The sequence below is a fragment of the Ahaetulla prasina genome, chromosome 4 (assembly GCF_028640845.1).
Source record: "Ahaetulla prasina isolate Xishuangbanna chromosome 4, ASM2864084v1, whole genome shotgun sequence".
NCBI classification, from domain to species: domain Eukaryota; kingdom Metazoa; phylum Chordata; class Lepidosauria; order Squamata; family Colubridae; genus Ahaetulla; species Ahaetulla prasina.
The window spans coordinates 35,018,202-35,041,189 of record NC_080542.1 but is presented as its reverse complement, the minus strand read 5'-3'; the positions used below and the strand labels follow the sequence as shown (position 1 = coordinate 35,041,189).

Below are 22,988 nucleotides of genomic sequence, written 5' to 3'. Positions count from 1 at the left end.
GGCCAAAGAGATTGGCTTTGTACAGAAAACCCTCAACTACATTAATTTCAAGTGGATTCCTATTTATTAACTTGTTACTACCACTGGGAAATCACAACTTCATGTAGTCTTAGAAATAAAGCCAGGTCAACAGAAAGTCAGACAGAAAGATGAATAACTTGTTAACTTGTTAATTTTTTGTGCATTACTTTCATATGATTTGGATGAAAGGTCCTTCTCTAAGCTAAATTTAGAGAAGCACTGTAGCACTGAACGTAGAATGTATTTTCCTACAAGATGTTTCTTTTCTAAACTCAGTTAGGGAAGAAAAACCTAGATCCTAAATAAACTGGATCAGGGTCAACCATGGTGGGTTAGATCAACCAATGCCCAGATGTAGCATTAGGCCACTTCCTATGTTCTTAAGATCAGTTTTTCAAATTCCTGACAGAAGACAGCAAGTTCATGTAGTGTTAAGACATCAGGGTAGAAACCACCACAGGCATAAAAGCTGGCTGAGTGACTTTGAGCCAGTCACTCTTTCTCAGCTCAACTTACCTTACAGGGCTGTTGTGGGGAAAATAAGAAGAGGAAAGAGTATTGGGTATGTTATCTGCCTTGAGTTATTTATAAAAAAAGTAATAAAGAGGGGATAAAAATGTAAAGAAAAGCTGTTTCACATTCATTTGAAATGCAACTTTCTTTTTAGGCAGTTCCAATGCCTGAATGTCTGCCTCACAAAATCTTCTACTATTGCTTTGTGTTGTACAGGGGGCCCCCAGGGCTGTGTGCTTTCCCCACTTCTCTTCTCTCTGTATACCAATGACTGCATCTCCAACGATCCATCTGTCAAGCTATTGAAGTTCGCAGATGACACAACAGTGATTGGTCTATAACTATGAGGTTTTATGGCAAAAAGTTCAGAAGGAATTGATTGTTTGGAAAAAATTGCAATTATCATTGCTGGGGAGAATAGCTGCTATTAAAATGAATGTTTTACCTAGATTTTTATTCCTCTTTCAGATGATACCAATAATTAAGAAAGTTAAGAATCTTGAGGAATGGCAGATGGGAATTAACAAATTTATATGGGAAGGTAAAAAAGCTAGGGTTAAAATGAAAATAATTCAAGATTCTCGGGAAAGGGGAGGTTTAAAAATGCCCAATTTTAAATTATACTATGAAGCAGCTGCGCTCTCTGCAATAAGTGATTGGTTTAATTTAACGGAGGAAAGAATTCTGAATATAGAAGGTTATGACTTGCTATATGGATGGCGTGCATATTTAATTTATGACAAAAAAGTGGATAAGGCCTTTAAAAATCATGCGTTAAGAACTGCTCTTCTGCGTGTTTGGAAAAAATACTCTTATAAACTAAATTATAAGATTCCTATGTGGGCAAGTCCTAGATATACAATAGAGAATATAAATATAGACCAGAATCAGGAAATGATTACACATAAAGATCTTTTGTATACTGAAAGAGGTAATTTGCAATTAAAATCTTTGCACATACTAAAAGAAGAAGGGAAAAATTATACTTGGTTTCAATATGAGCAACTATGTGCTAGATGGAAGGAAAATCAGAAAATTGGTATAGAGCAGAACGAGGGAAATTTGGTAAAGCAAATTAGAAATCAGTCTCAGGAGCATATAAAGAGATTGTATAATGTGTTACTTGAAATAGATTCTGAAAGGGACTTGGTAAAGGACTGTATGATAAAGTGGGCACAAAATTTTCAGGAGCCAATATTATTGGAAACTTGGGAAAAAATTTGGGTTAGAAATGTTAAATTCATGCAGGCACAGAATTTGAGGGAAAATTTTTATAAAATGTTTTATAGATGGCATTTAGATCCTAAAAAATTATCGTGTATGTATCCAGATATGCAAGCAAAATGTTAGAGATGTAATTGTGATGACGCTACATATTTTCATATTTGGTGGACTTGTAAGGATATAAAGGCCTTTTGAATAAAAATTTGGTGGATTTTACAAAATGTTTTGAAAAAGAAGATAAAGTTCCTGCCGCAATTTTTCCTGTTGGGAATTATTACGGCCTGTACAGTAATTGAGACTAAATTGATTTTAAATCTAATAACAGCAGCAAGATTACTAATAGGATAGTAGGATAGTATTGGAAGAAAAAAGAAGTACCTACAATAGAACAATGGATATTGAAAGTTGCCAATTTGGCTGAGATGGCGAAAATATCAGCCTTTTGGAAAGACAATATGCAAGAAAGATACTTAAAGGAATGGAAAAAATGGATTGACTATATTCAAAGTAGATATCAGACTAAGAGTTATCAGACTTCTTTTGAATGATTATGATGTATTATTCTTCATTGTTTTCGGGGGAAGTTAGGAACTGATGAGAATTGTAGGAGTATAATTAAGCTGGGACAAAAAATTTTTAGCATATGTTTGTTTTATTTTTAACTATACCTTGTGCTCGTTCCGGGAAGTCAGGGGGGGAAGAGGGTTGTGAAGGGAGGGGGGAGGGGAGGGGGGGGGAAAGGGGGGGGAAATTTTCTGTAAAACTTTTTGAATTAAAAAAAAAAACAGTGATTGGTCTCATTCGAGACAATGACGACTCTGCATATAGACGAGAAGTCGAACGACTAGCCTTGTGGTGCAACCAAAACAATCTGGAACTGAACACGCTCAAAACCATAGAAATGGTGGTAGACTTTAGGAGAAACCCTAACATATTTCCACCTCTCACAATACTAGACAAAACCTTTAAATTTCTAGGTTCTATCATATCGCAAGATCTAAAATGGACAGCTAACATCAAAAACATCATCAAAAAAGGACAACAAAGAATGTTCTTTCTGCACCAACTCAATAAGCTCAAACTGCCCAAGGAGCTGCTGATTCAGTTCTACAGAGGAATTATGGAGTCTGTCATTTGCACCTCTATAACTGTCTGGTTTGGTTCTGCAACCCAACAAGAAAGACACAGACTTCAGAGGATAATTAGAACTACAGAAAAAATAATTGCTACCAACCTGCCTTCCATTGAGGACCTGTATACTGCACGAATCAAAAAGAGGGCCTGAAAATATTTACAGATCCCTCACATCCAGGACATAAACTGTTTCAACTCCTACCCTCAAAACGACGCTATAGAGCACTGCACACCAGAACAACATGACACAAGAACAGTTTTTTCCCGAAGGCTATCACTCTGCTAAACAAATAATTCCCTCAACACTGTCAAACTATTTACTAAATCTGCACTACTATTAATCTTCTCATCATTCCCATCACCAATCTCTTTCTACTTATGATTGTATGACTGTAACTTTGTTGCTGGCAATCCTTATGATTTATACTGATATATTGACCATCACTTGTGTTGTAAATGTTGTACCTTGATGAAGGTATCTTTTCTTTTATGTACACTGAGAGCATATGCACCAAGACAAATTCCTTGTGTGTCCAATCACACTTGGCCAATAAAAAATTCTATTCTATTCTATTCTTGTATGTACGGTATATCATCTCAGGATTAGATCATCTTGATACTATAGTTCATGCCAGCCATTCCCACCTTGAAGACTTCCAGCTGCCTTAGGAACCGCAAGCCTCAAAATTCCAAGTCAACACTGCAGCTTGAAAGGTACTAAACCAGAGAAAGATATATTTTATTAAATTTAGGCAAGACAACACCATAAATCCAAACCTCAGTGAACAATGATTGTTCACTGAATGATTTTGTATTCTGGATTCTTAAATGATATTGGAACCATTGGATATTGGAGCTTTAGAGAATCATTTACTTCATCCTTGACAAGTAGCATGGGACATCATGAAACAGAACATATGAAGAAAGTAGTCATGATATATGCAAGGACACTGATGTGAGAAGGTAACCTTACTTTCATAGCACATATTTTTTTTCTTCGATAAGAGTTTTGTTTAGAAAACAAACACAGATAAAACACTGAATTTAAAAAAAAGTAATGTAAGTCCAGAGTTACAAGTACAGAAGCATCAGCCTCCTGGTGAATATAAACCAAATCAAACAAAATCTTACAGGATATACCATGACCACATTATAGCATCATAATGTAGCATCAAACTGGCAGATATTTGGGCTGGAACAAGTTAAGGTAGGCCTTGATTTACACCTATTTGTTTAATGTCCATTCCAAGTTATGGCAGTATTGAAAAACGTGACTTATGATAGGTCCCCACACTTACGACTGTTAAGAGTGTTTCATGGTCACATGATCAAAATTTGTTTGTTTGGCACCTGGCATTTATTTACAATGGTTGCCATGTTCAGGATCACATGATCCCATTTATAAACAGAGGACTTACAAGAAGTATAATTAATGGGAGAAGCCAAATTCTCTTAACAACTAACATTTAAAAAATCATAAAATCAAGTATGACTCACAACAATCACATCATTTAGTAATGGAACTTCCAGTACCAATGATGTTGAGGCCTATCTGTATAGTGAATTTTGTTCAGATTATACTTGAAGACAGGGATTTTCAATCTTTTTGTTTGTTTGTTTGTTTATGGGTTCCTGAACCTCATTTACTTCTTTGACCCCCATCAAAATCACTTTTAGCTTAAAAAAATTGAACTTTATCATCAATAATGCTTATTAATCCGAAGTATAGTATATAAAGACCATGCCCCACTAGAAAATACCATGGCCCCTGAAGTGGGGAGACATCTGACCCATGTTAAGAATTACTGCTCTTAGATATGGATGGCCAACTTGCAACCAGTTAGCTCCAGGCAGTTATTATATTTTCTTTAATGAAACCATTGGCCTAATTTCAAAAGCATTCTTTATTTTTTATTTTTTTTATTTTTTAAATTTTTATACCGCCCTTCTCCCGAAGGACTCAGGGCGGTGTACAGCCAAAAATAAAAAACAGAATATATACAATTAAGACAACATTTAAAACATAGCAAATATAAAGGCTGATAATTAAAATTTAAGTTTAAAAATTTTAAATATTAAGAAAACCCAATTAAAATTCAATACTATTATGCCAGTCGCGCTTGAATGAATAAATATGTTTTGAGCTCACGACGGAAGGTCCGAAGATCAGGCACTTGACGCAGGCCAGGGGGAAGTTCGTTCCAGAGCGTCACTGCCCCCACAGAGAAGGCCCTACTCCTGGGGGCCGCCAGCCGACACTGTTTGGCGGACGGCACCCTGAGGAGACCTCTGAAACTAATGGTTCTAATTTCTGCCTTTATTTTTTTTTAAAGTCCACTATGTAGAAGGAGAAAGACAGAGAGAGAGGGAGAGAGAAGAGGTTCAGAGAAAAAAACAGGATACCTGGAAAAGAGAATTAATGCCCTCACCTACTTCTGGCTCTGGTCCCCTCATGTATCCTTCAGTCTTGCCAACCACTGGAATGCATCTCTTAACTGATTGTACCCTGAACAAAAAAAGAAAAAAGATCCCTGCGCTAGGATGGCAGAAACTGTTTGGCCTCTACTAATAGAATGATGTACAATTCTGCAAAAGAGTTTAATGCAGACTTTTCCTACTGCCATACTATTATCCTGGCAGATGAAACCATGCCAGCATAATACATAGTGGGTTCTGTTATAAAGTATTATTTCAGTTTTTGTGAGAAAAAACCTTTTAAGCTTTTTTTGGGAGGTGTCAGAGCTGTAGGAGTAGAGGTCAATGTAACTGCTTTTAATTTTTTATAAGAGTAAATGATAAAGTCCTTTGGTGTATGAAAAAGTAACTAAGGGGACATATGCTAGTCATAGGAGTGGGGGCACTGAAGCAGTGAAAACAGAAAAAGAAATTGGAGGTCGAATCTGAAATCACATACAGAAAGGACCAAAGTACCACATATTTCTAAACAGCTTTTTACCATTCTCCCATTAAGAATGTGGTTCAGAAATCTACACTATTGTATTGTAATGGTGAAAGGGCATATCCTGGGATATGCTAGACAATAATGCTACCTGAAAAGAATTTAAAAAATGGTCTTGTTCCACAAAAAAGATTTGTGGCATACTTTTCACAAACTTATACAAGATATTTTGCTTTTTTTAATAGAAAATATTAACACAGCCAACACAGGTATAAAATTTGACTAGTTCAAAATTTCTCCTCTCTTTCTCTGTGATGTGTGGTATATTCATATATATTAGTATGCTATTCTCTTGCAATGCGCTCCCATTAAAAGTTTTAATCCTCTAGTGCCTTATTTTTACTTGTGTTTTAGCAGATTCAAGTAGAATCTTCTTCTGACCATCGATTGAGATGTCCTCCAAATAAAACAGAATACCCTGCAACATTGGTATCTGAATTCCCGTCAACAATCTGGCACTACCAGGATGGAGTATTAGAATTTAGAGTGGACTGCTCCATTTTCTACTCTATATGGCAAATCCCATTTTTAAAACATTCCTCTATGATATAAAGGGAGAAAAAAAATCATGTGGAATAATATATCTAATGTATGGCATCATCTTAATATAATATTCTAGATATCAGAGTATTTCCAGGATTTCGGTAATCATGATATTTTGCAAAATCTTTTGTGGAAATGCCAGTATCTTGCAAGTTGCAAGATTCAGCAGTTTTGTGAAATTACAATCATTTAGAAATTAGGACAATGGCTCCAGGTTGCTCACTCTTGACTTAAATAATTAGCCAGTGTGGTGTAATGATTGGGTTTTGATAGAGTTACTCTACTGTAATATGAAATTCCTTGGCAGGCCTTAGGCAAGAACAAGAGCCCATCTGCCCAGCTTTTTCATACCATGGTGTCCAACCTAATTATCAATATCCTATGACACTTCAGAAGCAGAGCATGAATGAATATATCTTCTCACTAAAATATCTCAGCTTCTTACTAAAATATCCCAGCAACTGGTATCCAAATGCATACTTGAAGACACACACACACACACACACACACACACACACGAGAGAGAGAGAGAGAGAGAGAGAGAGAGAGAGGGGGGGGGGGGGAGGGAGGGAGGGAGAGAGAGATGGAGGGAGGGACAGAGAGACTGTTTATATGTGTATGCATGCATGCATCAACTGGTCCTCTTTTAAAGCCATTTCAGCAGCCAACTTATGGTATTTATGCCAGTCTATAATCATAAAAAACCGATTGTTTGACCGGTTACAATAACAAATTTCACAACTTAACTAAAATAATGTAACAGGTCTGTCCATCAAACACAAAATCAAATTCCATAGTCAGGTAATGCTCTTATTAGGACCAACCAAAGTGACACAGAAGAACGTAGTGAGTAGCTAGATCTTGCTTACCAAATTCCTTGTTTAGTGATCCTTTGAGTCTATAATATTTTAAAAAATATTTCTCGCATTTATAAATCCTCGTATTTATGACTATCACAAATTGCACAGTGACAGATTGATATTTGGGCGCTTTGCAATTGTTGCTCATTTATAATTGTCGCCACATCATGTGACCATGTGATTGTCATTTGTATGTTTCACCAATGACTTGCAATACAGAGTTAACAGAAAAAGTGAAAATAAAATTGTAAATTGCAGTCATGTAATGTTTCTGCTAGCAACCATAATAATTTGCTTAGCAACCAAAGTGAAAGGATGTTATAGCTCCATTGCAGTCATGTGATTTTCTGCTTAGCAATTGTGCCCTGAGCAACGATGTTGCCAGTCCATATTGGGGTTGATAAGTAAGGAACTACCTACATTTGGGTTCAAGGCCTCTAAATGGTTCCATCAGTTAATATTGCAAAAAGTTAAAAATCAGAGGAAAAACAAGGCACCCAAATTTAGTTTCAAGATGGGAGTTGTAAACAATGCATTTCTTTGTGATAGGTGAACACAATATGAAGTTTCACCTAGAATACAAAAACAAAAATAATAAGTGACTCTTCCTCTGCCAGGAGTGAAATCACAAAAATAGTAAGTTATCATTCTTTTACCATCCTATCTTCATTGAATGTCCCATGTAGAAATAGGAGTATTATCTCCTTATATTTTCTGTACATTGTACATCCATTTACATTTATGCATCTTCTTTGCTTTTTTTTTGAATCAAGAAGGACCAAACATTCTAAGTATTACTTCTTGGAGGAATTATTTCAGCTTGTCATTACCATTACACTTTAACCCAAAATTTAATCAGAAATGAAAATCCATGCATTTAGCACACCCCAAATGATCACTAGATTGACTACAATGCTATATATAGCAATTTTCTTCTGTCAAATGTGTCATAAAATGTATTTGTTTTTTCATTTTAATTGACTCTCCGATTTGGTAGTCCTTGACCTATGACCATAGTTGAGCCCAAAATGTCCATTACTATGCAAGACAGTTCTTCCCCATTTTATGACCTTTCTTGGCAAAGAGTTAAGTGAATTACTGCACTTATTAACTTCGTAACACGATTATTAATTGGCTTCCCTATTGATTTTGCTCATCAGAAGGTCGCAAAAGGTGATCACATGTCCATGGGACACTGCAGTCCAGTTGCCATGTGCCTGAATTTTAATCACATGTTCATGGCAATGCTGCAATGGTCATAAATGTGAAAAATAGTTATAAGTTCCTTTTTAGTGCCAAACAGTAACTTCGAACAGTCACTAAACGAATGGTTAAGTCAAGGACTCCCTGGGCAGCAAGCAGCAAGTTTCTCTTTTTGTATGGAATTAATGCTAGCCTATGATTTTAATAGGTCTTTACATAATTTTAATTTATAAACCATTCCTGACAGCAGTGGGGTACTGATATAAAAGGATTAAGTAATCCCGTCTTTAATGGACAAGATGTTGCATTAGAAGTAGAGAGATATCAGTTCAAATCCATCCTCAGCTTTAGGCCATCCATTAGCCACATTCACACAACATGTTTAACTAGGTTCATTAAAACCTAGTAGTGCACCCACATAATATGTTCTTTATTGTGTGCCTCAGCTCAGCATATTGTACAACTGTAGTCAACTGGATTAAGTCTGAATGGCTGAATTGATCAATATAAGCATGTTGTATAAATTCGCTCTTTGCCACACCTATCCCATTGGGCAGTGGTGGTGGTGGTGGGAAATAAAGAAAACACTATTATGTACACCACTTTGAGTTCCTGGAGAAAGATAGATATAAATTTAATAAAAATGAATAAATAGGAGGAGCTATTCCCTTTCAAATTCTAACTTTGTTTATATACTGAATAAACTCCTACTTTGCTTGATAATAGTTGATAATATTCCTTCCATCCATACTGCACTGTCCACATTTCCCCGCCCACTGAGTGGGAATTCATTTGGTTCATGCTAGGATTGCATTTCCTGGAGATATGTCCTTTCATTCCTTGTTGATACCTGTGAGAGTAACAGAATTTGTCCATGATTCACAGATAGGTTATGGCATGGTAATCTTTTTTTTTTATTAGTTCAGGATTGCTTGTGGTCCCAATATCAATGAAGTTTGCAGCATTTGGACTGCAGCATTTGAATCAAGCCACATATGTCCAGTAGAGTTCATGCACAATTGTGTACTTGTACTCCAGAAATCCATCGGACTTCCAGTTTGAATTTAAAAGTTTCCCTCTGCCAGGTATAATCCTTCCCCTAGTTATAATAAACAAAAGCTTTAAGTCTCCCATATACTTAGGATTGTCTCCCCTTTTGCACTGATATCTTTGTAGAATTCAATGCCAAAAATGACAAGAGGATGGGCAGTGTCTTAGATGGCTTGAAAAGGCATGTAAGAAATTTGTAACTAGAATCATCATATGCAGCAACAATGTACATTTATACATTTGGATGGTGGAGCCACATAACAGTACAAATAATTCATCCATGACTGTAACTGGGACTAGTTTCTGGGCTAAGAGAGTCATGCCCAATTTTATGACTCTTTTGCCACCATTGTTAAGAGAATCACTGTAGCTGCTAAGGGAATCATTTGGTCATTAAGCAAATCTGGCTTTCCCCATTGACCCGACTTATTGGAAGCCGGTTGAGAAGTTACAAATGGCAATCACAGACCCCAGGTTGCTGCAACATCATAAATGTGTGCCAAGCACCCAAATTTTGATCACATGACTGTGAGAATGCTGCAAAGGTAATAAATGTGAGAACTGATCGTAAGTCACTTTTTTCAGTGCCATTGTAACTTCAAATGGCTGCTAAATAAATGGCTGTAAGTCGAGGACTTGTATTACCTGTATGCTTTATTTCATAGCAGCCTCTAGACCAGAGGTGTCAAACTTGATTTCATTGAGGGCCATATCAGGGTTGTGTTTGACCTCAGAGGGCCGGGGGGGGGGAGCGTGGGGTGGCCATGACATGGAACTTTTGTTGGGGGCGCCTGTGGTGACCAAGTGCTAAGGCAGAACTTCCCTAAGATCCTCCCTTACTATCATTATAATCTCCCTCCTTCCTTCCTTCCTTTTCTTCTTTTTCCTTCCATCTTCATTCTTTTTTCTTCTTCCTTCCCCTCTTTCCTTCTTTTTCCTTCCTTGCTCTCTTCCCATCTTTCCTTTTTTTCTTTGTCTTTCCTCTTTCCCTTTCTCCTTTCCTGTCCCTTCTTGGATGCTCAAATGCAAAGGAGGAGACATTTCTCCTTTTGTTTCGTTATTAGTTTGTTTTGATAGTCCTCTGCCAGCAAAAATGCATGGCCCACCCCAGCTCTATTTTCACTAGCAGAGGCACCACGGACCAGTCCTTTGCTGTTTCCAGGCAAGCCCCACAGGCCAGATCTAAGCACCCTGTGAGGCAGATCCAGCCCCCAAACCTTGAGTTTGGTACCTCGGCTCCAGACAGTCACTATTGTAAACAAGGGGCTATGCGTGATTTGTTCTGAATCAACGGCATTTTTTTATATTCTTGTACTGCACTCTAAATTCTACCCCATGCAGATTGTCAAAATATATCTTGGGTGAGATTACATAGTTCTCTATGTACACTACATGCTGACCTTTGATTTAAAGTAAATGGCAAGTGAGGGAAAGGTGAAAGGGAGCAATAGTCAGCGAGTCCTCTTCCCCTAGGGTCTGTCCTTGTAACCTAGAATTGATGCTAAATGTTAGACAGTAGCTGGCAAATGGAGCATGAAAGGCTGCCACTCTTATTATAGGGCCAGCCTTTGATTTCACATATCACGATTCAGTTCCATGGGATTTGGGTCATATGTAATGGAGATTGGCAAGTACCCCGACTGCTTTACCCAGAATGAAAATTAAGAGTGGGATGGAACAATGTTTTCCAATATACCTGAAGGAAGTGTGCTTGAACACTGCTTTCTGCTCTGATACCTTGTTGCCACCTACAAAAATCTGCCAGTTGAGATGGTTGCATCACCCTTTCCAATGCTATTGAAACAAATAGAAAGACAGGATACACACTGACTGAATAAATGAAAGGTAGGACAATTACTAACCTTGTCCTCAAATCCTCCTTATGCCCACATTTAGCTGCATAGCAGAAATATTCTAACATCGTCAAGTGTTTGGATGAGCACAGAACAGAACAAAGAATACGCTCGCATTCTAAGAGTTTGGGATCACATACTTAATTTCTAAGCTAGACTTCTCCATGTAGCAAAGTCCATCCATAAACAAACCAACCTACATGAATATGAGCCACGGTGGCGCAGTGGTTAGAGTACAGTACTGCAGGCTACTTCTGCTGACTTCTGACTGCCTGCAATTTGGCAGTTCAAATCTCACCAGACTCAGCCTTCCATCCTTCCGAGGTGGGTAAAATGAGGACCCAAATTGTTGGGGGCATTATGCTGACTGTGTAAACTGCTTAGAGAGGGCTGTAAAGTACTGTAAAGTGGCATATAAGTCTAAGTATGTGATGATGAACCTATGGCACGCGTGCCAGAGGTGGTACACAGAGCCCTTTCTGTGGGCATGTGCATCGTTGCCAGCTGGTCTTCGGATTTCCGGTGTGCACGTGCACACCGGCTAGCTGGTCTTCACACACATCGGAGTGCTGGAAATCCAAAGACCAGATGGCTGGTCCATGAATTTGCACTGGCCAGCTGGTCTTCGGGTTTCCGGCACACGCATGTGCGTGCACATATTCCAGTTTGGGCATTCTGTGCCAAAAAGGTTCACCATCACTGGGCTAAGTGCTATTGTTATTGGTATATAGCAAGAATGGATCAAGAACCAGCATATCTGATTATCCAAGATAGCCTTGCCTAAGAGAAATGCTCATAGAATTATGGGATGTAAGAGTTGAAGTCTACTAAATTGGTGGCTATTTAGTTCCAGCTTAAGAACCTCCAATGGGCAATGGCAGGAGGCCATCATTATTTAAGGTAGGCTGTTTCACTGCTTTAACAGCTTTAATCATTAAGAAATTCTTCCTAATACCCAGTCTGAACTCTTTAATTTCAGTCTGTTGGTCTCTATTTTATTCTCAGTTTCAGCAAAGAATTGGGCAATTTCTACCCGGATGTGAATGTCTTTCAAATATTTATGGACTGCTACTGTATCTTCCTTTAATTTTCTTTTTTATGAACTAGTATTTTACAAACTTGTGATTGCACAAAACAAATATAACTTCTAATGTAGGGTCTCTTAATATAATTTGCCAAAATTCTTTCCAACCTTCAGTGTTTTACATGCTTAACGTCATAACCTTCCAGAGTCACTGCAGAAAGAACACACATCATCAAGCAACGTGGTGATGGCAGCCCTCAGTTTTCTACAGCAAAGGTGGCTAAAAGTTTTGTGCTGCTTGGAACACTTGTCCATTCACAAAATGGCTGTAATGGAAGAATATAACCAGTTATAAAGCACTGATTTACAAGCATGTTACTTACCATCACCTACCTCATGCAAAATGCTTCCACCTATGCCTGATTTCATTTTTTGTATACAAGGAGATATATCTCTAAGTAATGAATTACATCAAACCCCTATAAAATCTAGATACTGATGTTGGATAAGGATACTTTCTTTGCTGTATGCCAACTTTCCATTTTTTTTAAAAAAATCTTACTTTAAAAATTATATGTAATTTTTGGAGCTGTGAATGGGTGCCAAGAAAGACGTATTCTGAAACTAAACATCACAGTGGCCAGCTTTTATTGTTCAAACGTGTTGAACTACAACTGCTCAACCTTCTTGAGTAAGAGGCTCACATATGGAATCCATTTTTGTTGTTCTGAATCCCTTAGAAACTTGAATATTCACAAAAGCTTGCCTGTCAGATATGTCCCTTCTTCCATGACATTCACCAAACAATAAATAACAAACCATCTTCCAAAGATCCAGTGTTTATGCCACTTCTAACTGAGAGACATTTGACTTTTTCAGGGCGCATCTAAACTTACACAGACAGGAAGCAAGTTACCTTTCATAAGTGAAGTAGTTATCCATGCCCATTTCTAACTTGCAGAAACAACTCACAACTTCCAGATTCTTATCTGTGGCTTATCTATATATTGTTCAGATTGTGCTAACCTATGGCATGTTTTAATAATGGTACCATAGTGCCCTAGTTCACATAATGTCTGGATTAATAAATCACATTTTGATTTGTTGGTTTCTAAAGTTCTGGATTCACATAATATGCTAGACTAGGCCAATATGATGTTGGGTAACTGGTATTTCAGCATGTTTTGGAAACCCAAACATTATCTTAGTATATTATATGAGTTAGACCATCCACAATGAGCCAGCATAGTTTATTTGGGCACTACATGTTGTAGACCTTTGTATTGCATTAACCTGGGTTTACAAATTGTAAATCTTGATTTACAAAATTACAGTCACTCAGTTCATCACACTGAGCTGAAACCAAACAAACCTTATTATGGCCTCCTGCTTGTATAAACCTGAGCAATCTCACCTTAGATTTCATCAAAAGTTATATCCCTGCATGTACTATTTTTTTGTCTGGATGGGAGTCCATTTTTCTCTCAATTCAATCGTCTTTTCCTGTGTAAAAGCAAAAGCCCACCATCTCTGATCTACCTTGGCAAAATGGATCTTACAGTGTCAAATGAAACCCAGTTTGATTTGGGAAATTATGCCTGTATGCCTTTTATTTTTCCAATTTGTTTGGCATGGGGTGGGAACATAGCTAATCAAAGAGTCCAAAGGGGAAGGAGAGGGGGGAAACAGATTGCAATGGTGCATGTTCCTTGATTTGTGTCGGTGACTTAATCCGAGAGTGGGGGGGAAGGAGGGAAGGAGGGAGAGAGAGAGAAAAATGCATAGCCCCAACTCAATAAATGAAATGTGAGAAACTGAGATTTCACATCAAATGTGTTATTCTTACTACCAGCAGCCTGCTGCAAACGTGTCCATTTATATACCTTCCCTACTTCAATGTTTCATAAAAACCATGCTTTGCAAAAAAAAAAAAAAGATGAAGAACTGTGTTTGTCTTCCCATTCTCCTTTGTAAAATCAAGTCTCTTCAGCATCTCTAAGTCTGTTGGATTGTCAAACAAGAAAATGCTGTTTGAAGTCACCATCCCTTCCCTGCTTCTCCTATTCCTGGTTTTTGCACATAAAACAGAGGGGGAAAAACATTGGTGAGATCCATGATGGCACTTTCGATCATGACATTGGTATAATTTTTCTAAAATCACCTTAGTTGATATATAACCTACAAAGGCAATTCACTAATTCAGTGAACTCAAGTGAAAGGCTAATCCCATCAAAAGTATCCCTGTCCCATTACCCCTAAGATAGAAGAATTTTACTACATTCTCTCTTCAAAATTTAAAGGTAGAAACAAAAGCCAATACAAACACTAACAGGTTTTAATGAATTAAGGGGACATTTGTTTTAAGCGTTGAAAAATCAAGGCCTTCCAAGAATAGGCATCAGTGAGGATCAGGTGAAACGGTCCTCTTTGCCTAAGAGATGTAGGCCTTCCCAAAATTAAGAAGTAAACCTGTAACTTGGGAGCTATTTCAGATGGAAGATGGAGATTGGCACATCTAAAGGATCCTCCCTGCAAAATCTCCCTTGCACAAACTTCCTCATCTAGAGAAGAGGAGTGCACCAGGGAGAATACAGAGAACAGTATTTAATGAATGAACAGCAATTCTATATGAAAAAGAAGTCTTCCCAATTATCCTTACTTAGAGGTCTTGAACAGGTTTAATGTAGTCAGAATATAGGTATTTATTCTCAATCACTATTTTGTGAAAACTAGGCCCTAGAGCAGATCCTTGGATCTTTCATGTTGATAATAACAACCATGTACAAGGACCACCAGACTTCCCAGAATCCAGGTGTCTTTTATAGTCACAATAAATACTAGATTCAAAGGCCTACCTGTATTGGGGCTGTGCTGAAGTGGATCTTGCGATTAGGGGCAGCCTCATCCTCTTCTGACAGCCCAGGGATCTCGACACAGCTAGATTCCGGTGCATACAGTCCATCACCATCCTCGTCTTCATCCAGCCCACTCCCTCCCGAATCCTCCCCCAGTCCACTGTAGGCACTAATGTCCACCAGGTCAGCCTCAGAGAAGTCCTCCTTCTTAGACTCATCACCCAGGTCATTCTCCTCTGGTCCCTCGGCCTTGGCCACTTCCTCACAGTAAGTGTCTGCCAACGGGCCTGGAGTTTCTAGGTATCTTTCACCACCCAGCTGGCCATTTTCCAAGGCCGCATGCACTGTGACCTCAGCCTGAATCACCTCTGCCCTGAGAGGGTCAGACCCCTTAGGGGCCTTGCTGTTCTCATCTGCCACTGCTGCTGCTGCTGCTGCTGCTGCCACTGCCACCTCAGCTGCCTCAAACTCCTGTTCAGAGTCTCCACTCTCTTCCACTTCCACAGGCTTGATCTTGCGCACTTCTTGGACCTTCTGAGGACGTAGCCCCATGTTGGAGTCCTTATCCCCTGGCTTTGCTGCTACTGACCCACCGGGCACCAGCTTGTTTTGGGTTTTGTCAGTCTCAGGCAACCTTGCTCTCAGTTGGAGCGCAGGCCCATCACTATTCCTGGTTTCTACCTTGGCACCTCCTTCTGAAGCCTGGAGGAAAACCCTGGACCTTTTGCTAACAATTTTGGAGTTGAGAGGCCCAACTTTGCCAGGGGCTTTATGGAGGTTATTCCTCAGGTCAGCTTTCTCAAAGACAGCACTGAGTTGGCTTACAGTAGGAGACACAGCCTCTGTGTCTAGCTTGTCCAGGGATTCTGTACTGCCGTTGAACCTCACCACCACATCCAACTTCCGGTCTTGGAAGCCAGCTCTCTCTTTCCTCAGAAGCAGTTTGTTGGTGGTCTCCTTCTCCTGGAGACTCCTCTCGAAGATCTTCCGTGTCTCCTGGAGCTTGGACAATGGCTTATCTGTTTTGGAGTCAAACCGGCTCACCCTCTCAGATACGCTGGTGCCCAGTTTCAACAACGCACTATGGTCTACATTCTCGTTCAGACTGCTGGCCCGGGGCAAAGACAACCGGACCGGCTTCTCCTTCATCTTGGCCAGATCAACTGCTCCCTCCCCTGGCGGCGGCGCAGTGCCCATTTGCAGGAACATATTTTTGATCCGATGGACATTGGACCCATATTTCTTGTTCCTGGCTTTCTTGGCCTCCTCACTGTCAGCTTGGCCCAGGGCATCCTTGGAGGCTTTCAAAGCTTGGATGCCAGCTTCGTAGGCGTTCCGGTGAGGTGAGGCACTCCTCAGGCTGCCTCCAGCCCCATTGCCACCGGTGGTGCTGCCCCCACTGCTGCTGGTGCCACTGCCGCCAGGAGTATTATGGGACTCGGTCTTCATCATGGTTCACCAAGTCTTCTGGTGTCGCTGACACCACATAGCCTCAGGCTTCCTCCACCTCCCCCCCCCCCGTCCCACTCCGGGCCACGCTGCCTCCTCTTCCTCCTTCACCTCCAGCAGCCGCAATAGAATCACATCGCGAGAACCCGAAAGGGGCAAGGCGGCACGGCACGCCGCTTCTTCTCTACCAGGCGGCGCTCATTGTGTGCCAAGGAAAAATGTGGTCAACCGGCGGCGGGGGCGGCGAGGAGAACCGAATCCAAGGAGCTTCTGACCCACGGCGGTGGCAGCGGGAAGGCAGATCCTCCGAAGGGTCTGGATTAGCTGAGGCCCATTGCAGCCGGCTCGTCGGATGTGTTACACCTCCCCTTCATCCCCCCCCACCTCCTCCTCCTCTTCCTCTCCCTCCTTGTCGCTTTCGCTCGCTCGCTCGCTTTTGCAGCGCGATGACGGAGACCAAACCCTTCTGCAAACGCCACAGCCTGTCGCTCCTTAAAAAAAAAAAAAAAAAAAACTGGAGGGGGGGAGAGAGCAGAAGAGGGGAAACGAAGAGAAAGAGGAGAGGAAAAAAAAAAACCCTCTGGGTCTTAAAGTGATCACACTCCTTGCACCTCCCTCGTTTTCTGCTATGGCAGGAAAGGAAGCAAAAAAAAAAAAAAAAAAGGGCAGCGACGCGTTCTTCCTCTCTTTTTCTCCGCCCCCCCCCAACCCCCCGTTGCTTTCTCTTTACCGAATAAGCGAAAATGAGTCCATCAATCCAATTGTAAGAGGAAGGAAGAGACGCGGTGGGGAGGGAACCTAGGCTACGCCAGCTTTCGGATTTACCTCGCCGATGAATTATTAAAAAAAAATAATCATGACAATGTAATCCAATCCCTTCCGCGTGTCATCTGTTTCACGCCTTACTGGCGTTTTGGGGGGTGGGGGGAGGAGGCGCGGTTTAAGCACTCGTGTCTACGCACACATATGCACCCACCTCACGTGTCCTTGCTCCAAAATTGGATTAACCGTGGACGCCCCTTCCCAGACATTGGCCCACCCTGATATTTTCCAGCTCTTTGGGGACAGTGTTATCTCCGAATCGCTGGCGGTGACACTGATGCTGTGGGGATCCACCTCCATTTTAAGGCTGAGTTGTCTTATTGAATCTGTAGAAGGGGAACACTTTATCTGACCCTTCCACCGGGAGTGTCTAACCTTTGGGCCTCATGCAGCCTGGTGATTTGTATATATATTATATATATACATTATGTGATTTGTGTATGTATATATGTATGTATGTATATACCACAATATACTTAAGTTGTGCAAAACAGCTGCCAGCATGTTAACTGAGCATAGCCAAAACCTCTGCCCAACCCAATGAATTTATTAGGGCCTATGGGGGGAAAAAGTACATAAATAACCAATTAAAATGCCACTACTATTTTCTAGTAAAATCTTTTTTGACTCTAATAAAGGCATTGCCACCATGCCTGTGTATTTTACTGGCATCTTTATCTCAGACAAATGTAATTGTTTATGCTCTTTTTACACTATTACAAAGTGTGCTTGGATAAATACAGTGCATTTAAGGATTGTAAGTGAGTTTACAAATGGAATATGTGGGGGTTAGAGGAAAAAGTGCTTTGTGAATATGGCTATAGGGGAAAAAAATCCAGTCTATATTTAACTTCAAGGAGAAGGTTCTAAGTTTATAAAAGAGGAAAGGCCTGAACATTGATGCTACTGCTGAATATGAGCACATAGAATGAATATCACCTACCTCAACAATAGTCCCTCCATTGAGAACTAGAGAAAATAAATTACAAATCTTTTTCCTTGTGCAATTGTTAGTCTGTATGCACAAACTGGCATTTGCTCAATTCCTTCATTCAATAAAGGAAAATACACAGTAGCATGATCTGATAATCCTTAACAGTTATTCAAAATATTATTGTTAATGAAGCTATAAATTACAATTTTCCAACTTAAAATATGAAGCAAAAGCATTCAGTACAATTTCCTGTGCTTTCAGAAATAATTATGATTGATAGTGAGATGAACATATTCTAAATTAGGAATAAAGACAGAATCAGGCCAAGATATTATCTAGGTTCCAAAGTGCCAAGAATGACTGGCAATGGGACTCCTAAAAGTTTTTTTTTTCAACTAGAGGTGTTAATTTTGTCATAAGTAGTGAATAACTGACATGATGCATCCACCCTTGTACTGATTTAACCTTAATGTAAAGTGGGACAGGGTGAGGCATATGTAAGTGAGTGCTTAGAACAATACATTTAGCCAGCTGTCAAATGATTGACCTACAAGACTGATGTGGAGAAGTAAATGTGGTGAAGCAGGCTATGCACCCCAAGTGAACTTGTTTTCAGTTAAAATTCATATCTTCATGTGTGACCTTCTAGTCAGACTAAACATGGATCTAGCACACTTCTGAAAGAATGCTAAACTCATATAAAAATAGTGTAAGAAGTAGCACAAAAGCAGAGCCCCGAATAAAGCAGGAGGCAATGATAATGAACAAGCTATATTCTCAACTAATGTTGCTGGCAGTGAGTAATCGAAGAGTTCAGTTCTGACTTCATTGTTAGCAGCATCCAAGGAAAAAAAAACCCATTAGATGGCTATGTGGCACAAAGAAGAGTGACTGACCTGCATGTATTAATTACAAAAATTATCACTATGGCATCTAGCGCCTCCAAAAACCATGTTGATAAAGCAAAATCTATCCCCCAAATAATAAAAACAGTATAGTTGTGTATAATTTCTCTTTGGCAAAAACAGTGGAAAGCTGAAACTGAGGCAACAATAACAAAATGAACAAAACATAGCTGGCAGAATATGGCTCTTTTTCCTAATTTAAATCAACTTACACAGGTTGGGTCTAGCTTGCTTGAAAAAGACTACTAAGCCTATATTTATAAGCGCCAATTCAGAACTTGCAAACTCTTAGAAAAATGCTAGATAAGCATTGTCCATTCTCTTTTATAATCCAAGACAACCTGGTCATGGAAGGGGTTTCCTAGGAACTAGAAGGGAAGGGGCATATCTGAAGCAGAACATATCTGTGTCAGAACATATCTATTGGGAAAAGAGGAAAATACTGTTTTAAATCTGGAGCAGCTAAACATGATTCTAACTGGAGAGATGCCAGTGTAGCTGGTGGTAAGTATAAGATGAAGATAATATTATGATGATATGGCATTAAAACCAGTTACCATGTATCTGCCATAGTCAGGGGAAAATGAGGAAGAACCCAAACGCATGAGAAAAATGTACCTAGTCTCAGTATGTTGTACAAATATAATTACTAAGTTTTGGTTAAGGTTATCATTTGAACACTCACAAATACTGATATTGTATTATCTATAAACTTCCGAACAGCACCTTAATTGCTTTCTAACATTTTGATTATTGATTTATTCATTAATTCATAGAGTCATTCCTTAATTCTCATCAACAAACATGTAAAATGGCAACAAAAGGACTACTACTGGTCCATCATCAATTTTTGTGATGAACTGATACCATCATTTGAAACATACAAAGCAGAGACTGCTTGCAACAAATTATTTTTACTTTCTTGTGATTCATTAAAGAAAAATACTATAGGTTTGTGATTTGCATAACACTGGGACAGTTTGGAGATCATGGTTCATCTTATGAAGTTCATTCATTTAAGAGTAAACTTCATTTTACTCTTAAAGGCTACAACCAGATGACATGACTGTTCTAAAATTATTCATTGCATAGTACGGAGACTGAAAAACAGGATAATCTCAAGGATGTACATATGGCAATAGATATTTACAAAATAAACTTTAGCAAACACTCATGGATAATGTCCTTTTTAAATGTAGTATTGTTTTATTAAGAGTGTATTTAAGATTTCTTGTGGCTATACATTTTCCAATTACATTGAAGCATACATGTTTTGGAAGAGCTACTACCAATATTCTTTTGATTTCCTTATGATGTATAGCAGAGTTTTTCAATCTCAGGAACTTTAAGATATGTGGACTTCAATTGATAGAATTCCCCAGCCAGGAAATTCTGAGACTTGAAATTCACGTATCTGAAAGTTGCCAACTTTGAAAAGCACTGATCACTGTCCTGATTTTTTTTTATTGTCGATTTAGGCTATCTAAATGGGAGATATGGTGCTCATTTTTGGCTTGTTGTAAGTATAGCTGGATTACATATATGTTTACACTTTCTGGGAATTTTACTAATTTTACAGAAATTACATATAAGATCTAAATTAGTCCTCACGTAACCTTTCAAAGAACCCAAAGCTTCTTTTTTTCAGCTGAATTATGTTATCTGTGAACAATGATACAAAATGAGGAAAAGATAACTTTTGAACTAATACAACATAAGTAAAATTGCCTTACATGGACACAGGTTTCTAGTAGTTTGCCTTAGTCAATGGCTTCTTTCAGGGTAGCTTTTCCACTTCCTGCAGTCCTGGTCTTTCCAAACAGATTCTCATCCGAATGGTAACCTAAGCCAGCTCTATTTAGTTCCCTAGGTCATCTGATTGGCCAGATGCTATGTTTTGCACCCTTTCTACTTCATTGCTCTTTCTCATATTGTTCAGTAGCGAATTTAGTTTGCCAATTTCCTGATCTATACATAACAAGTCTGCATCCATAAGGGGGCCTTTTGCTTAGTATGATAAATGAACTTTCCCATAATGGCTAAGCATTCTATTTGAGCCAAGCCATTATAAGTTGTATAAAAAAAAAAGTTAACAATGAACTTAATATGAACCCAGCTTTATTGGACTTGCTGTACCTCCATCACAAAGACATTAATAAATGCATGTTGGTTGCATTGACAAAGTGCTTGGTTTCCTCAAAAGTTTTCATGTTGTGCTCTTTCTGGGAGTTCCTGCCTAACCACAAACGTTTCATATCTGTCAGTCCTCCTATAGTTCACACCCACTTATCATCATGCATGTGGAGAATGAAATCCATAGATAGAAATAAGTAACTGGCCACATCAGACAAAAGGGGAACATCCTAGTTGCAAAAGAGGCTGTTTTAGAAGGGGAGGAGGTAAGGCATTAATGCATCACTCTGAGGGATCACATGTAGGTTAAGCTTCTTGGTTAGGCACACCCTCTTCACAAGCTGAATAGCATGTGCTTTGTTGCCTCTTTCTGCTTGACACATGGCTATGGCCTTTGGGTCTCTGTTGAAACAGGCATTGTAAAGAAAATACTTGCTGAGACTCAAAGAAGGACTGAACGTCAAGGAGATATTTTGCACCTTAGCTCATCCAAGGTCGTATCCTGTCCTTGAGCCTAGGTTTGGGAGGAAAGGAAAGGTAGAGACAGAGAGACAGAGAAGGAAGATGAAAAGGGGGAGCACCAGGACCCTGAGGAGCAGGAGGCTGACTTCCCTTTTATGTTTATGATTTCCTTCATGCATCCATGCCAGAAAAAAAAATCCTATTCTAGCTTCTTCATTGTGCTCCTCAGTTCAATCATTGGCTTCAGTCATTCCAGCAAGAGATATTGTGGAGGAACTCATGATTGCAAATTATTTTCATCCCAGGAAAAGGCTAGAATTTCTTAGAAACGTGGAGGCGATGTGATGCTTCTAGATGACTCCTGTAACAAAGGGGAAATCCTCTGCATATGACCGGAAGCTCTTTCAAATCCTCAGTTTAAATCCTGAAACCTGAAGTTCAGAAAATGTACCCTGATGCTAATGGATGAGAAAATTGAAAGGGTAGCAAATACAGTTTTCATAACTTGGGGAAAAAAATTTCAACCAAATGATTTCAAATTATATTCCTCCATTATATATCCCATTCTTTCCTTTTAGCAAAGTACACTTTCATTTTATTTCCACACTTTCTTTTCAGCTGAGTTTATTTGTTTACACCAAAACTTATTCAAAGAGCAGAAAGGTAGGTGGGTGGGTGGGAGAGGTAATGAAAGCAGTAGCCTAAAGTTAACTTCTTTCAACCTGCACCTTTTAAACAATAGAAGCTATGCTTTTGTTATCCTCAGACAAATTGGCAGTGATGGGATTCATTTTTCAACCAATCCATAAAGTAGTATTCTAAGGGAAACCGCCTTTAAAAAAAAAATCAAAGTGAGTGAGTTAGGCCCTAATGTTTCACCATCCCAACAAATTCTTGCATTGCACAGGAACTGTGAAAGAGGAAGTGGAAACCCCTGATGCTTTTACTGGAGTCTCTTCTGCTACTCCTAGTCTGAATATAACTAATCATACAAAGAATCTGAAGACATGTGACAGAAGCAGCAGCTAGGGATGTTTTACTGTT

At 39.2% G+C, this 22,988-nt stretch overlaps 1 protein-coding gene across 6 annotated transcripts in view; it reads right to left on the bottom strand.

Annotated features, from left to right (window-relative positions):
• The window catches only part of PPP1R9B (protein phosphatase 1 regulatory subunit 9B), an 87,987-nt gene extending 70,665 nt beyond the window's left edge, over nt 1–17,322 (bottom strand). For 3 of the 6 annotated variants that reach the window (XR_009154766.1, XR_009154765.1, XM_058179481.1), the window contains exon 1: nt 15,240–17,322. Coding sequence is in view for 4 of the 6 variants with exons in the window: in XM_058179481.1 (XP_058035464.1) it covers nt 15,240–16,691 (1,452 nt within the window). In the remaining 2 variants the exon portion in view is untranslated. The remainder of the gene's footprint in view (nt 1–15,239) is intronic. The other 3 variants (XM_058179482.1, XM_058179483.1, XM_058179484.1) reach the window with 2 other exon arrangements.
• Nucleotides 17,323–22,988: the final 5,666 nt, after the last annotated feature.